This window comes from Babesia bigemina, scaffold Bbigscaff_73286, assembly GCF_000981445.1.
Source record: "Babesia bigemina genome assembly Bbig001, scaffold Bbigscaff_73286".
NCBI classification, from domain to species: Eukaryota; Apicomplexa; class Aconoidasida; order Piroplasmida; family Babesiidae; genus Babesia; species Babesia bigemina.
This window is the reverse complement of record NW_012237283.1, coordinates 1-16,054: the sequence shown is the minus strand read 5'-3', so window position 1 is coordinate 16,054 and position 16,054 is coordinate 1. Positions and strand designations below refer to the sequence as shown.

At 48.6% G+C, this 16,054-nt stretch overlaps 5 protein-coding genes across 5 annotated transcripts; 4 read left to right on the top strand and 1 right to left on the bottom strand.

The window, feature by feature from the left end:
• Positions 1 to 33: 33 nt before the first annotated feature.
• BBBOND_0004670 (hypothetical protein, conserved) lies at positions 34 to 1,563 on the top strand (the record flags this gene model as incomplete). The annotated part of the gene is made up of 1 exon (XM_012915299.1): positions 34 to 1,563. The coding sequence occupies one exon, from the start codon at positions 34 to 36 to the stop codon at positions 1,561 to 1,563; it is 1,530 nt and encodes a 509-aa protein (XP_012770753.1).
• Positions 1,564 to 4,950: 3,387 nt separating this feature from the next.
• Positions 4,951 to 10,425, top strand: BBBOND_0004660 (hypothetical protein, conserved; the record flags this gene model as incomplete). The annotated part of the gene is made up of 2 exons (XM_012915298.1): positions 4,951 to 5,034; positions 5,188 to 10,425. The coding sequence occupies 2 exons, from the start codon at positions 4,951 to 4,953 to the stop codon at positions 10,423 to 10,425; spliced, it is 5,322 nt and encodes a 1,773-aa protein (XP_012770752.1).
• Positions 10,426 to 11,249: 824 nt separating this feature from the next.
• BBBOND_0004650 (hypothetical protein, conserved) lies at positions 11,250 to 11,909 on the bottom strand (the record flags this gene model as incomplete). The annotated part of the gene is made up of 1 exon (XM_012915297.1): positions 11,250 to 11,909. The coding sequence occupies one exon, from the start codon at positions 11,907 to 11,909 to the stop codon at positions 11,250 to 11,252; it is 660 nt and encodes a 219-aa protein (XP_012770751.1).
• Positions 11,910 to 12,832: 923 nt separating this feature from the next.
• On the top strand, positions 12,833 to 13,171 carry BBBOND_0004640 (hypothetical protein, conserved; the record flags this gene model as incomplete). Its single annotated transcript, XM_012915296.1, has 1 exon — positions 12,833 to 13,171. The coding sequence occupies one exon, from the start codon at positions 12,833 to 12,835 to the stop codon at positions 13,169 to 13,171; it is 339 nt and encodes a 112-aa protein (XP_012770750.1).
• Positions 13,172 to 14,161: 990 nt separating this feature from the next.
• BBBOND_0004630 (hypothetical protein, conserved) lies at positions 14,162 to 16,023 on the top strand (the record flags this gene model as incomplete). Its single annotated transcript, XM_012915295.1, has 2 exons — positions 14,162 to 14,182; positions 14,224 to 16,023. 2 exons carry the CDS (start codon positions 14,162 to 14,164, stop codon positions 16,021 to 16,023), a joined length of 1,821 nt encoding a protein of 606 aa, XP_012770749.1.
• Positions 16,024 to 16,054: the final 31 nt, after the last annotated feature.

Genomic DNA, 16,054 nt, shown 5'->3' with positions numbered 1-16,054 from the left:
AAAACTCCCAACTTATTGACCGCGTACCCACTGATGATTAGAAGTAGCGACATCACCAACGCAATTGTTCATCTGACATCCTACGCTCCCACCGTGCTCACTACTATACTCGGCACTGGAGACGCGGACACCACGTATGCTGTTGACTTCCGCACCAACCATCTCAAATTCTCGTATCCATCCCGCGCTGAGGACTGCCTCCATGCGTTGCTTGACATCCTGCGCAGAATATTTCTGCCGCTGAAGTTCTTGCATAGCCAGTGTGACACTTTGACCTCCGAGCATGGCTGGTACAGCTGCAAGTACGGGAAGGATGTGCAGTCAGCCAAGTTGCCATGTACAAAGCACTCAAAGACTGAGACTGAGTGCCAACCTAGGTCACCACTTATGTCGTTCCTTGGTGACTGTCTACCCGGCCACCTACCTCATCAGTTAACAAGCGTCGGTTGTAGAGCCGAATGTAAATCATGCCCCAAGGCGACACCTGGGCAGCCATGTCTAACTCCCCTCGGCTTCAGAGGTTTCTCAGGAAGTACGAAGCTGGGTAAAGAGCTGGGTAACGTGCTGACCAAATTCTTCAGTAACGGCATCGCTACACCCTTACTCTCCTTCGTACCCAAACCGCCCAGCAGCTTGCCGGAACACTTCGGTTTTGCGTTGTATTTAGTTAAGGGTTGGGGAGACGGTTCTAAAACGGCAGGCAAGAACGGCATCCAGAGTTACGTTGAAGATGCCATGAAAGGTCAGTCGATTAATCTTTATTCCGACACAGCTCCACTCACTAATGCGCTGACAAAAGCGTATGATGATGCGCGAAGTACTCACGCAGATATGAAACATCTTCCTCCGTATGCTGAGTTGGCGAGCCTGTCAATGAGAATTCCATGCTACGACCGAAATCAGAAGGCTCTGTGCGCCCCCTATCTCTCCTCTGTCTGCGGAGATTCATATGGTTACTTTGCCAAGAAACACGCCAACCTCTACCTCTCCTGGGCCGTCTACCTCCCGTGGACATTCTGGGATCTGCTCAACAACCTCTACAACGCCTTCTGCTCCATCAACTGCCAGGACTGGGGATGCCGTGGATGTCTGAGGGGGGATAAGTGCAAGAAGGGGGAGCATGGTGTCATCGAAGATGTAACGAAGCCTAATCCAACTTGTCCATGCCTCTCCATCGTTGACTGCAAAGGTGTCGCACCAACGCTCTACCAGTATGGTTTCGTCTTTGGTGAAGCGTCGACGCTGAATGACAGTCAATCGCCGAAGAAGTGCTCTGATTTCTGTAGTCAGTTGAAGAATGTGCTCAATTCGAAATATTTCCAAAAGTTGTTCGAAGAGTGTGACAATTTCCTTTGGATCATCAGACAACCCTTCATCTGGCTGAACGTCGCCCTCTGGCTCCTCTCCTTGTTGTACCTCCTCCACATCATGGTCATCCGCCTCGACCTCCTCCACATCAAATCGCATTTGCATAGTCCCTCGAGTCATAGAATTGCTGCTCAATCACTACTTGCTGCTGGACGTGTTAACAAACTGGGCAAAGTGTTTTACCTGCAGCCTTAATCGTACTCACGTGTTTACTACCTACACTCACCTAGCATCACCTACTCACCTATACAATTAATTGTTGTCTAATGTTTTGTATCACTCATTAGTCGTTGTATGTGATTGTGTAATAGTTAACTAAAGTGGTGACCAATGTGTTGACCAAAGTGTTGACCAATGCCACGACCAACGTGCTGACCAAAGTGGTGACCAAGTGGATGGTCACGGCAGCGATGACATGGTTACGGCAGCGATGACATGGTCACGGCAGCGATGACATGGTCACGGCAGCGATGACATGGTCACGGCAGCGATGACATGGTCACGGCAGCGATGACATGGTCACGGCAGCGGTGACATGGTCACAAGTGGTGATTATTATCCACTCTACATCGCCCCTTTATCCACCTTACATCGCCCCTTTATCCACCTTACATCGCCCCTTTATCCACTCTACATCGCTCCCTAACCCACTCTACATCGCCCCTTTATCCACTCTACATCGCCCCTTAACCCACTCTACATCGCTCCTTTATCCACTCTACATCGCCCCTTTACCCACTCCACATCGCTCCTTAACCCACTCCACATCCCCTCTTATCCACCCTACATCGCCCCTTAACCCACTCTACATCGCCCCTAACCCACTCTACATCGCCCCCTAACCCTCTCTACATCGCTCCCTAACCCACTCTACATCGCCCCTTTACCCACTCTACATCGCCCCTTAACCCACTCTACATCGCTCCCTAACCCACTCTACATCGCCCCTTTACCCACTCTACATCGCTCCTTAACCCACTCTACATCGCCCCTTTATCCACTCTACATCGCCCCTTTATCCACTCCACATCGCCCCTTAACCCACTCTACATCGCCCCTTAACCCACTCTACATCGCCCCTTTACCCACTCTACATCGCTCCCTAACCCACTCTACATCGCCCCTTAACCCACTCTACATCGCCCCTTTATCCACTCTACATCGCTCCCTAACCCACTCTACATCGCTCCTTAACCCACTCTACATCGCCCCTTTATCCACTCTACATCGCTCCTCTACCCACTCTACATCGCCCCTTTATCCACTCTACATCGCTCCCTAATCCACTCTACATCGCTCCTTAACCCACCCTACATCGCCCCTTAACCCACCCTACATCGCCCCTTAACCCACTCCACATCGCTCCTTTATCCACTCCTCATCGCCCCTTAACCCACTCTACATCGCCCCTTTACCCACTCCACATCGCCCCTTAATCCACTCTACATCGCCCCTTAATCCACTCTACATCGCCCCTTTATCCACTCTACATCGCCCCTTAACCCACTCTACATCGGCCCTTCATCCACTCTACATCGCTCCCTTACCCACCTTACATCGCCCCTTTATCCACTCTACATCGCCCCTTTACCCACTCTACATCGCTCCCTAACCCACTCTGCATCGCCCCTTTATCCACTCTACATCGCCCTTTTATCCACCTTACATCGCCCCTTTATCCACTCTACATCGCTCCCTAACCCACTCTACATCGCCCCTCTATCCACTCTACATCGCCCCTTTATCCACTCCACATCGCCCCTTTATCCACTCTACATCGCTCCCTTATCCACTCTACATCGCCCCTTAACCCACTCCACATCGCCCCTTTATCCACTCCACATCGCTCCCTAACCCACTCTACATCGCTCCCTAATCCACTCTACATCGCTCCCTAACCCACTCTACATCGCCCCTTAACCCACTCCACATCGCTCCCTAACCCACTCTACATCGCTCCCTTATCCACCTTACATCGCCCCTTTACCCACTCTACATCGCTCCCTAATCCACTCTACATCGCTCCTTTATCCACTCTACATCGCTCCTTATCCACTCTACATCGCTCCCTAACCCACTCTACATCGCCCCCTAACCCACTCCACATCGCCCCCTAACCCACTCCACATCGCTCCCTAACCCACTCCACATCGCTCCCTAACCCACTCCACATCGCTCCCTAATCCACTCTACATCGCCCCTTTACCCACTCTACATCGCCCCTTTATCCACTCTACATCGCCCCTTTATCCACTCCACATCGCTCCCTAACCCACTCTACATCGCTCCCTAACCCACTCTACATCGCTCCCTAACCCACTCCACATCGCCCCTTTATCCACTCTACATCGCCCCTTTATCCACTCTACATCGCCCCTTTATCCACTCCACATCGCTCCCTAACCCACTCTACATCGCTCCCTAACCCACTCTACATCGCTCCCTAACCCACTCTACATCGCTCCCTAACCCACTCCACATCGCCCCTTTATCCACTCCACATCGCTCCCTAACCCACTCCACATCGCTCCTTTACCCACTCTACATCGCCCCTTATCCACTCCACATCGCCCCTTTATCCACTCTACATCGCTCCCTAACACACTCTACATCGCTCCTTCATCCACTCTACATCGCTCCTTAACCCACTCTACATCGCCCCTTATCCACTCTACATCGCCCCTTTACCCACTCTACATCGCCCCTTTATCCACTCTACATCGCTCCTTAACCTCCTCTACATCGCTCCTTAACCCACTCCACATCGCTCCCTAACCCACTCTACATCGCTCCCTTATCCACTCTACATCGCTCCCTAATCCACTCTACATCGCCCCTTATCCTCTCTACATCGCTCCCTAACCCACTCTACATCGCCCCTTAACCCACTCTACATCGCCCCTTTATCCACTCTACATCGCTCCCTAACCCACTCTACATCGCCCCTTATCCACTGAACATCGCCCCTTTATCCACTCTACATCGCCCCTTAATCCACCCTACATCGCCCCTTTATCCACTCCACATCGCTCCCTAATCCACTCCACATCGCTCCCTTATCCACTCTACATCGCTCCCTAATCCACTCTACATCGCCCCTTATCCTCTCTACATCGCTCCCTAACCCACTCTACATCGCCCCTTAACCCACTCTACATCGCCCCTTTATCCACTCTACATCGCTCCCTAACCCACTCTACATCGCCCCTTATCCACTGAACATCGCCCCTTTATCCACTCTACATCGCCCCTTAATCCACCCTACATCGCCCCTTTATCCACTCCACATCGCTCCCTAATCCACTCCACATCGCCCCTTTACCCACCCTACATCGCCCCTTTATCCACTCTACATCGCCCCTTCACCCACTCTACATCGCTCCCTAACCCACTCTACATCGCTCCCTAATCCACTCCACATCGCCCCTTTATCCACTCTACATCGCCCCTTAACCCACTCTACATCGCCCCCTTATCCACTCTACATCGCCCCTGTGTCCACTCTACATCGCCCCTTAACCCACTCTACATCGCCCCTTTATCCACTCTACAACCCTTGAATTATTTCGCCATAATACCGCTATGACCTCTCTAAACCATAGCAATAACTTGTGCCTTGTCACCCTTCACTTCCCCTCTTCCACCTCTTGCCACTGCCCTAACCATGTGCCGCCTAGGGAGCTTGACAAGAAATTTGACAAAATTTAAAACCTTAAAAACACCTCAAATAATGACCCTACTAACATCCTTAATAACCTCTGCACCGGCCTCGAAACCTTCCTCGGCTTCAATCCATCCTCCAAAGGCTACACTGGCCAGGGGATTGTCTACTCTGACCTTGACAGGCTGTGTGACGGGGTGATGGGATTTTTGTATCAGGTGCTTAAAGATGTCAGCGAGAAACAGCCTTACGAAACAGGTAAGAAATTTATAGATACATTAATTAATGATCATTTAGAGCCTAATTTGAATCTAGGTCACGATGGTTTTTGCAAGGCGTTTCCCACATTAAGCCTGAACGTCGACAGGTACAATAAGCAAGTGAAGTCGTCGAATGAAAGCATTAAGAATAAAATAAAGAATTTCGGTAGAGAAATGCAGCAACTTAACAAAACGGTAAGTGAAATTTCAATTGATAATTCTCTTGCAGATGACGCCGAGCAAAGTGGACTGAACGAGGACTTGGTGAAGAAGAGCTTGGCAGATTGTCAGCGGAAAGCTGAAAACTTCACTAATGACTTAGATGTCCAAAATAGCCACAATAGCAACAAAGACGCAATTAATGATTTTAACGAAAAGTTGCGTGACAAAATTGTGAGTGTCCATCAGACGCTGGTGCATGAAAAAAATCGGCTGAGCGAGTTAGCGAAAAAGGAGGAAGAGAAGTTGGCGGCGACTAAGGATAAGATTACTGCCACTCTTGATGGCGTCAAAAGCAAGGTCAACGATCACATTTGCAAGGAAGTAAATACTCTTGTCACGCACTTCACGAAAAAAATTCAGGTCATTTTGCAGAAGCTCAACGATATCAATGGTCAGCTGAAGACATACATCGGTGAGCTGGAAAGGTGGATCAGGGATGCGGAGAGTTCCGTCATTACTGTCCAAGGGCATTTGGATATCATACTGAAAGAGTTTGATAAGGAGGATAAGAGCATTAAACCGGAGAAAATACGTGAAGAAGCCAAGAAGCTACAGTCAGCGGGCGATAACCTGTTTGCGCTTGCGAGAGAGGCGAAGAATAAAGTAATCGAGGAGGTGAAAACAGCGCTTGAGGCTGTAAGAACGATGGACGGGGAATTGAAAGAGGATCTGTATAAGGTGAAGCAGGCAATTGAAGGGCAGGTAAAGGAGATTAAAAGTAATATAGGGGAACTCGGTAGAAAATATATTAGTGTTGGAGACACTGCTAAAACTCTGGAAGAGATATTCGTAAAGTTTAGGGATCAGGTTAAGAAAATTCATGGAGGGCCAAGGAACGAAAGTGGTATTGGTGCAATGAAAAGTAAAACAAACAGTTATGGCGCGAGTTTCACAATGAATTTTTGGGGTGACGTTTTAAAAAAATGGTTGGACGATATTCTGGGAACGGAGCCTACGAGAAGGGGTGAACCGCGGAAAAAAGGGTATCTTGAGGATTATCTCACTGTGTATGCTGGGGGCTATGTCAAGAATAATACAGATGTGAAGTTTAACTCCGGTAAAAACCGTGAAGATGAAATCATCAAAGTTCTTAAGGAGCAGATAGAAAAAAAATTCACGGAAGAGGCATCTGAGGCCGGTGATCTGATTAATCAAAAAATTAGAGAAGCCAAAGGCGCCGCTCAGAAAAACCTTGAAGCTATCCAGAGTGGTTGCAATGTTTTTGCCACGAGAATAGGTGAGAAGCTTCATACCAAGGTTGCAGAGATTGTTGGAGCAGTAGAAGATGTACTTGTGGGAAATAGGCAAGGTGCCACTAAAAAAAATGATCTATTATACGCGGTCGAAGTAACGCTCCTAGTGCTTCACTCAAAAGTCAGGCAAGCTGCTAAAGAACTCCACTCATTCGCCCTCGACCCCAAAGTGTCTAGTAAGCCTGAGACCAGTATAGCAGCTTACTTGGACGACGCGTTTGCTGTGGCTGATGAGTTCTACGATAACCTCAAAACGTCACTTAAAGATACTGCTGCACAGAATAAAAACCACGTCAAAGCCGTGGACAATGCTATCTCGGCAATAAGCGCTGTGACTACCAAGCACATCGGGACTGATCCGTTAACAGGTGGCGGCGATTCGATCGATAAAATATCTGGTCTCGGTGAAGCAGGGTTTTTGAAATATAAAATGCAAGTTAAAGAAGACAGTATAGCCACATCCGCCGGCGACATAGAAAACCTAGATGGAACCCTTCCTAAAGCGATCAAGAACATTAGGGATGAAATTAAAGCTATTTTAAAAATGATCGAACCTGAAAAAACCCTCACCGGTGGCACAGATGAGATAAACGCTGAAACCTTTAACGATCCATTCAAAAAAATAACCGACGACCTGGAATCCCTGTGCACGACCATCAGAGAGGTTGGAGGCCACGCCCGAGACAACCTAAGACTTTTGAAGAATACGTATTTTAGCGAAACATCAAATCTCAGAGGTAGTATATACAAAATCAAGCAAGATCTCACCGATCTGCAGAAGAGTTTGGAGACTGGTCTGATTAAAACTACCACGGATGTCTTGAACGGCATGATTCCAACTCGAGACGCCACCATCACGTTGCTTGACAACCAAGTTCAACAGGAGGTTAAGATTGCTAGGAACGCTCTAAACATCCACGCGCAGAAGCAGTACATTGAGTCACTGAAAGAGCTGCTGACGGCATTCTCTCGAAAGGTCCAAAAGGAACTCGAACTTTTGCCGAGAGACATTTCACGTGACTTAACCCTTGGTTTCAAAGGTTTTATGACGGCATTTGAACGGGATTTCATTACTAACGAAAAGTCAATTAGAGGTATTAGAGACATGAACCCTAAGTTCACACCTCAAAAGGAGTCCCTGCTAAGCCAGGCTGCTTCCAAATTCTTCGGTAGCGTCAACAGATTTCTGCATGATTTGCATAAACAGCAGGACTTTACGACGGACTTTGAGAAAATTCAGCCAACGCGTGAGGCGCTAGCTAAGTTGTTTGGAGAACTTGTCGGTTCACAACACTTCGATCATGTCTTCACCAAAAACCTCGATGCCCTCAATAATGCCATCACCTCCTTCAAGCCCGCTACCTACGGCGAAGCCAAGTGCCCCTCACTCCTCAATGCTCTTAAAGCTGGCTTCACCCCTCTCGTCAAAGAGCTCAAGAAGGCATACGTTTCAACGTATTCTTTGAGGACCATCGAATGGGAGAAACTCACCGAGGCGGAAAGTAGAAACTACGCCAAAATCTGTTGGACCATCACGCCCATCTTATACGACGCTCTAACTGAACTCAAGAATAGACTTGAATACAGCGGTTGGGATGGCCACAAAATCTATCACCCAGCTGACGGCACCTCAAGCCTCCACGCTCTCTTCTTCCGCGACAACGGGTATGACGTCCGTCGTCCTGAGAACGCTGAGCACGGCGAGCTGAATCACAGACAAGACTTCAATGGTAGCAGCATTCTCAAACACCTAAACAATAAAACGCATAATTTGTTCAGTCATCTGTCATCTCCCGTCACCGACATTCCTCAATCGACATCCGGGTCGGACGAGCTTGATGTAACCATCGCGGAGGAAAGTGGTCTCATCCGAAAACTCTATGATTTCTTAAAGACGTACTTCAGAGTCTGCCACCTTACCCGTGTTGACAAACCCAGGGCTCCGTGCTCCGTTTACGAAATTCTCGTCTGGTGCAACGGTCTGCAGTTCAACCCCGTGTACGGCAAACTGATGAAGCACATTGAGTCTGAGTTCATGAAGGAGGACAAGCTGAATCCAGGTTCAAAGAAGCTGCAGCCTTTCGATGCGCACCCATCTCGCTTCCATCACACTGACGTTAACGAATATCTGTACAAGGTCTCATCTGACTCCCACGCCGTCCTCACCGCTATCCTAGGCCACGGTCACAAGGACGGAATTTACGCCTGTGATTTCTCCAGCAACTCGCTGAAATTAGATTACCCTACCAGCATGATTCAGCTGCTGTGTACGTTGTTCGACCTGCTCAAGCGCCTCTACCACCAGCTGTACTTCCTGATGCAGCAGTGTCAACTTACAACTCAGCTCAGCGGCTGGAGGGAGTGCCACTACGGCAGGTACATCGGTGGGTCCGGCTGGCAGTGCAACACGAAGCAATGCCCTAAGCAAGACTGCGACCAAAGGCACGACCAAAGTGGCAACCAAACGGGTGGGCAATATCCCAACTGCGGCGTCACGTCGCCACTGCAATCGTTCTTGGAGGACGGTTTGAAGGGCCACCTGCCGCATTCGGTGATAGCTAGGGGATCGAGTCTGTCATGTAGCACGTGTGGTAATTCACCTGGTATGCCGTGCAGAACTCCGATGGGCTTCGCTGACATCAGTGCCATCGCGTCGCATACGATGATAGGCCGGAATATATGCGAGGTGCTTTACGATTTCTGTGGCCGTCCTAACTCCCCTCTCACAAGGCTGTGCAGTTACCTCAACTGCCTTTTGCCTAGTGCGCCGAAAACGCTGGCGGACATGTTCAGCTTCTACCATCACCTCACCGATCGCTGGGGTATGCACGGTAACAAACACAAGAAAGAGGCATTTGAGGAGAAAGTTAAAGCAGCTAATTTCGGACGTCAGTATAATGAGCTGAACGTCTACCACTTATTTACCCCTAGTCACTCGGCATTGAAGAAGGGCCACTCCGATGGTAGCCTGGGCAGTCTCGTATGCTTATCAAGGGAAGCCATCGTATGCGGTCCTTATCTGCGTCCCATCAGTCACACCATCTACGAGACGTTCTCGTCAGAACACGCCGATAAGTATCTGTCCTGGATTGTCTATCTGACGGCATCGTTCTACGATCTGCTGAAGAAACTGTATGATGAGTGCAATTCCAAATGCGGTTCCAGGGGATCGAATTGCCATGAAAAGGCGTGCATCAAAGATTGTAGAACTACATCCAAACATGATCCACCACGATATCACGATCCCAAATGCAAATCCATTGTAAAGTGCAATTCCACGCTGCCGACATTGGCGAAGTACGGCTTCGTTCTCGGCGATCCAGAGAGGCTGAACGGAAGTGCAGGCATTGAGAAAAAACGCACGTGCAGAGATTTCTGTACAGTATTCGCGGAGTCATTTGAGAAGGACTCACATCTTGTGCAGTTATTCAAAGCCATTGATAATTTCATGTTCACCATCCGCTCACCGTTCCTGTGGATGACCGTGGCGCTCTGGTCACTATCCCTCTTCTACCTCATCTGCGTAATGGTTGGCAGGCTGGATGTGCTCCACATCAGGTCACACCTGAGGATACCGTCATCGCACAGGATAACTGCTCAATCATTGTTGGCGGCAGCGCAAGTCGGAAGGCTTGCCAAGATATCGTATCTACAACCGTAATTGTATTCACGTTTGTAATTCACATCAACTCACGTAATATCTCACCTACTCGCCTAAATAACAAACGTAGTTTAATGTCTCGAATTACTCTAGCGGCAACCTGTGAACTAAATCACACCTAACGTAGGTTATGACTGAACGACCAAGCAACGTGCTAACCTAGCAACCAGGCTAAGTGCTAAGCTGGCACCCAGGTAAAGTGCTAACCTAGCAACCAGGCTAAGTGCTAAGCTAGCAACCAGGCAAAGTGCTAAGCTGGCAACCAGGCAAGGTGGTAAGCTGGCAACCAGGCAAAGTGGTAAGCTGGCAAATGAACCGTTATTTGGTTGTTGCGTTGAGCTGTGCGTTGACTGTGAGAGGTGTCCGCGTTGCCCATTGAGTCAGTGTCACGTGAGGCTGGGTGATTGGTCGCTAACGTAGGCGGTCGTGAGGGCCGCGGCGGGTGTCCTAAGTCGTGTGTTGCGAGTCACTGGCAGGGTGGCGTAATCCGCGTTGGCCTGGTTAAGTAGCATTTATAGGCAGCGATGTAGCGATCGTTAATATCACATTTAGGCACGTAGCCGACACACTCAGCCAGCATAGCGCCGATACCGCAGCTCGTAGCACGGTGCTGCTGCACTGTGGGAGTTGAGCGCACGGGTCGCTGCAATTTTAATGGCTTTGCGAATATTTAATAATTTAGAGTGACAGTTGGTGCTGATCACATGCGTCGCGTCAGGGCAGCTGTGGTATCCCGGGCAGCGTGGGTGTCGGTGGCCTGGGCTGGGGGGACACAGGGGTGAGGGTTAAGTAAGTCATGTTGCAGTTGGTGAGTGCTGCTTAGGTTATTGATATGTTTGCAGGCTGAGGGGACTGGTAGCGGCAGTGGTACGTGTTGCAGTTGGTGAGTGCGTTGCATGAGTGATTGATATGTTCGCAGGTTGAGGGGACTGGGAGTGGCAGTGGTACGTGTTGCAGTTGGTGAGTGCGTTGCTAGGTGATTGATATGTTTGCAGGTTGAGGGGACTGGGAGCGGCAGTGGTAGTGTTGCAGTTGGTGAGTGCAGCTTGAGTGATTGATATGTTTGCAGGCTGAGGGGACTGGGAGCGGCAGTGGTAGTGTTGCAGTTGGTGAGTGCTGCTTGAGTGATTGACATGTTCGCAGGTTGAGGGGACTGGGCGCGGCAGTGGTACGTGTTGCAGTTGGTGAGTGCGTTGCTTGAGTGATTGATATGTCTGCAGGCTGAGGGGACTGGGAGCGGCAGTGTACGTGTTGCAGTTTGTGAGTGCTTGCATAGGTGACTGATATGTTTGCAGGTTGAGGGGACTGGGAGCGGCAGTGGTACGTGTTGCAGTCGGTGAGTGCGTTGCTAGGTGATTGATATGTTCGCAGGGTGAGGGGACTGGGAGCGGCAGTGGTACGTGTTTTTGTAGGTGAGTTGTGCTTAGGTGACTGATATGTTTGCAGGTTGAGGGGACTGGGAGCAGAGCGGGAAGATGACTCATTATTGGCCAGGGAAACCATGCACTAGGTGTAACAAAAAGTGTAAATATATGCAGGTTTGTAACTGCTGTCCCTGGTGTTGCAAAGAATGTAATACGGATAGTTTATCCCGTTGTTATGAGTGTTTTGCATATACCTGGAAGCGGCAAAATAACAAGGATCCAAGTTACAATTGCAAAACCTTCGATTGTATAACCAAATGTGCAGGCAACGAGTTACAATGTAAATGTGACTGTTGTCAACGGAAATGTAGAGAGCGGCCTGACGAGTGCAGTGCCCCCGTTCCACAGCCTCCACCTCCACCGCCTCCCCCTGATTCCTCCGGTGATCTGTCCGAGAACAGTGCACTACGTCGTACCAGCGGTAATGAAGATTCCATCGAAGACCCTACTGAAGAAGACTCCACACCTTTTTCCCCTGACCCCCAAGCCATCGCCGCCGTCATCGTTGCCATCATTGTCGCCATCATCCTGCTCGACCTGTGCATCTTCCGCTTCCCGGTGGGCCGCAACATCCGCGATTTCCTCGTACGCAAGATACCCTTCTGCATCGCGTTTTACAGCTGATCGCAGCAATTTGTTAGCGCAAACATCGTAATCCAAATCCCACTGATCTCCTAACTGCCAACTAACATCTAATGTTATAGACAGTAATGAGCGCGTTTATGATCAAGCACATGAGCAGTGAGGTGACATCTTCCCCCAACGTCCTTCCCTTACATCATCGCCGCCGTCGCCGTCATCATCCTCGTCATCTGCGCCATGATCTACTTCCGCATCCGGCCGTTCCACAGGGTGCGGTATCTACTGCGCAGCTAAGCAGAATAACTTAACTGCCAACTGACATCTAATGTCTAGACAATATAATGCGTGCGTTTATGACTAATCACATCAGCAGTGAGGTGACCTACCACCTGACCAATGTCATGACCAATGTGCTGACCAAGGTGCTGACCAATGCCATGACCAAAGTGCTGATCAATGTGTTGACCAAGGTGGTGACCAATGCCATGACCAATGCCATGACCAAAGTGTTGACCAATGCCATGATCAAAGTGGTGACCAAGCACCTGACCAAGGTGCTGACCAATGCCACGACCAAGGTGCTGACCAAGGTGCTGACCAACGTGTTGACCAAAGTGATGACCAAAGCCACGACCAATGTGCTGACCAATGCCATGACCAAAGTGCTGACCAATGACATGACCAAAGTGCTAAACAAGTTGATGGTCACGGCAGCGATGACATGGTCACGGCAGCGATGACATGGACACGGCAGTGATGTCATGGACACGGCAGCGATGACATGGTTACGGCAGCGATGACATGGTCACGGCAGCGATGACATGGTCACGGCAGCGATGACATGGACACGGCAGCGATGACACGGTCACGGCAGCGATGACATGGTCACGGCAGCGACGACATGGTCACGGCAGCGACGACATGGTCACGGCAGCGATGACATGACCTAAGTGGTGATTATTATCCACTCTACATCGCTCCTTATACACTCTACATCGCCCCTTAACCCACTCCACATCGCCCCTTTATCCACTCTACATCGCCCCTTAACCCACTCTGCATCGCTCCTTAACCCGCTCCACATCGCCCCTTAACCCACTCTACATCGCTCCCTAATCCACTCTACATCGCCCCTTAATCCACTCCACATCGCTCCCTAACCCACTCTACATCGCCCCTTACCCACTCCACATCGCTCCTTAACCCACTCTACATCGCTCCTTTACCCACTCTACATCGCCCCTTACCCACTCCACATCGCTCCTTAACCCACTCTACATCGCTCCTCTACCCACTCTACATCGCCCCTTTATCCACTCTACATCGCCCCTTTACCCACTCTACATCGCTCCTTTACCCACTCCACATCGCCCCTTAACGCACTCTACATCGCCCCTTTATCCACTCTACATCGCCGCTTATCCACTCTACATCGCCCCTTTATCCACTCTACATCGCTCTCTAACCCACTCTACATCGCTCCCTAACCCACTCCACATCGCCCCTTTATCCACTCCACATCGCCCCTTAACCCACTCTACATCGCTCCTTTACCCACTCTACATCGCTCCCTAACTTACTCTACATCGCCCCTTTACCCACTCTACATCCCTCCAATTACCTCGCCATATTACCGCTATGACCTCTTTAAACCACAATAATAACTTGTGCCTTGTCACCCTTCCCTTACCTTCTGACTGAGTCCATAGACTGGTTGATCCAGGTTAGGCATGGGAATGGTGGCAGTGATGGTCTTACCAAGTTGTCTCAAGCTTTGAAAAAGTTGATTGAGGAGGCTATTGAGAAGGCTACTAAGTCCCTCCAAGCCGAAAAAAATAAACTTGAATGCCCTGTTAAATACAAGGGAAATGAGTCCACTTGCCAGTACTACCAGAGGAAAATTGATGAACTTGAAAAACCTGGAAAATCTGGAGAAAATTCAAATGGTTTTTCTTCTAAACATTTTAAAGATGCTAAACAAAAATGTGTTGAATCACATGAATCTAAGCGTTCCGATTCCCAGAAAAAAGCGTATGATGAAATTACTGAGCGTGAGAAACAACTTGAAGATCTTACTAATAAGCTTAAGAAATTCACTGAATCACTTGCTAAAACTAATAATGAAAATATCCTTGTTAATTTATGTGACGGTCTTGAGACCTTTCTTGGTTACGATAAGACTTCCAAAGGCTACACTGGCCAGGGCATTGTGTACTCTGACCTTGATAGGCTTGGTGACGGGGTGATGGGATTTTTGAGTGGTGTGCTTGGTGCGGTGAAAAACACTCAGACATACAATGCCGGTAAAAACACATTAAATTCGGTAAGTAATGAAATAAAGAAACATCTTTGCTCAGGTCACGATGGTTTCACTAAGCTTCTTCCCATTCTGACTCAGGGGATCGAGAGGTACAACATAGAAGTGAGAGAGTCCAATGAGAAAGTTAAGAAGCCCATTGAAGACTTGTTAAATCAGGTGGGTGATGCATTTAAAGACAAGGTACAAAATATACTGTCGCAGGAAACAGATTATGAGAATGTCGAACAAGTCAAGGCGGCGGAGAAGCAGATTAAGAACATGTTTCGAGACGAGATAAAAACATTCAATAACACGTTTAATAACGCATATAATTTCACTACTAAAATTGAAAAAACAGACATGAAAATTGCAATTCACTACTTAAATTCCTCGTTGCAGCTTAGAGTGAAACACGGCGTCAGTAACGTGGCCCATGAGATTAAGCGGCTAGAGCAGGTGGCGGATAAGGAGAGTAAGGCGCTTGAGGAGACAAAAAAGAAAATAAGCGCTACACTTAGTACGTTGACGTCGGACGTAGATTGCAAAATTGATGCGCAGATTCAGGCGTTTGTTAGACGGGTCAAGGAGATGGTTAACGTCATATTGAATGAACTTACCAAAATAAACAGTGAGCTGCTACAGCACATTGACACGTTGCAGAATTGGATTGCCAAGGCCGATAATGTTATCAAGGAATCGTTGAAGAAAGTTGATGAGGTATTGAAGGAGGTTAAGTGGGATGACCCAAATAAATTCCCTAAGAAAATTGAAGAAGTAACAAATTTTATTAACATATATGCTGGAGGGCTTTACAATGCTGGAAAGGCGGTTACAGAACATATCTCCGGTTGGGTGGATATTGCAAAGGACAAAATTACTAAGTTGGAGACTGGGCTAAAGGATGATTTGGTTACGGTGAGGGAAGCGATTAAGGCTAAAGTCACTGCAGTCAAGAATGAGATAGGAAAGCTGTGCAATATTGTTAAAGAAGGGAGATTAGACAGCGAAATACAAGCAGGAGATAAGAAAATCGCAAAGGTTATCGAAGCATTTGAGGCCCAAATTAAAGATATCAAACGAGATGAAGTCTCTGGTAATGCACTGCAATGGATAGTCCGTGCATTGCAGGAGTATGCAACGAAATTTACAAATAAGACGTTCGAAGACTTGGTTTTGAAGGAATGGAGTAATTACATTTTGGAATCCCAGGGATATTGTAGATGCGGCTCTTACGCAGTTTGCTCAATTCTGGCATTGGTTCTTATTTTCGCGGTCATGGACAAATTGCGGTAAAAGTAAATGTCATTAGCCATGTAGAAAAGCT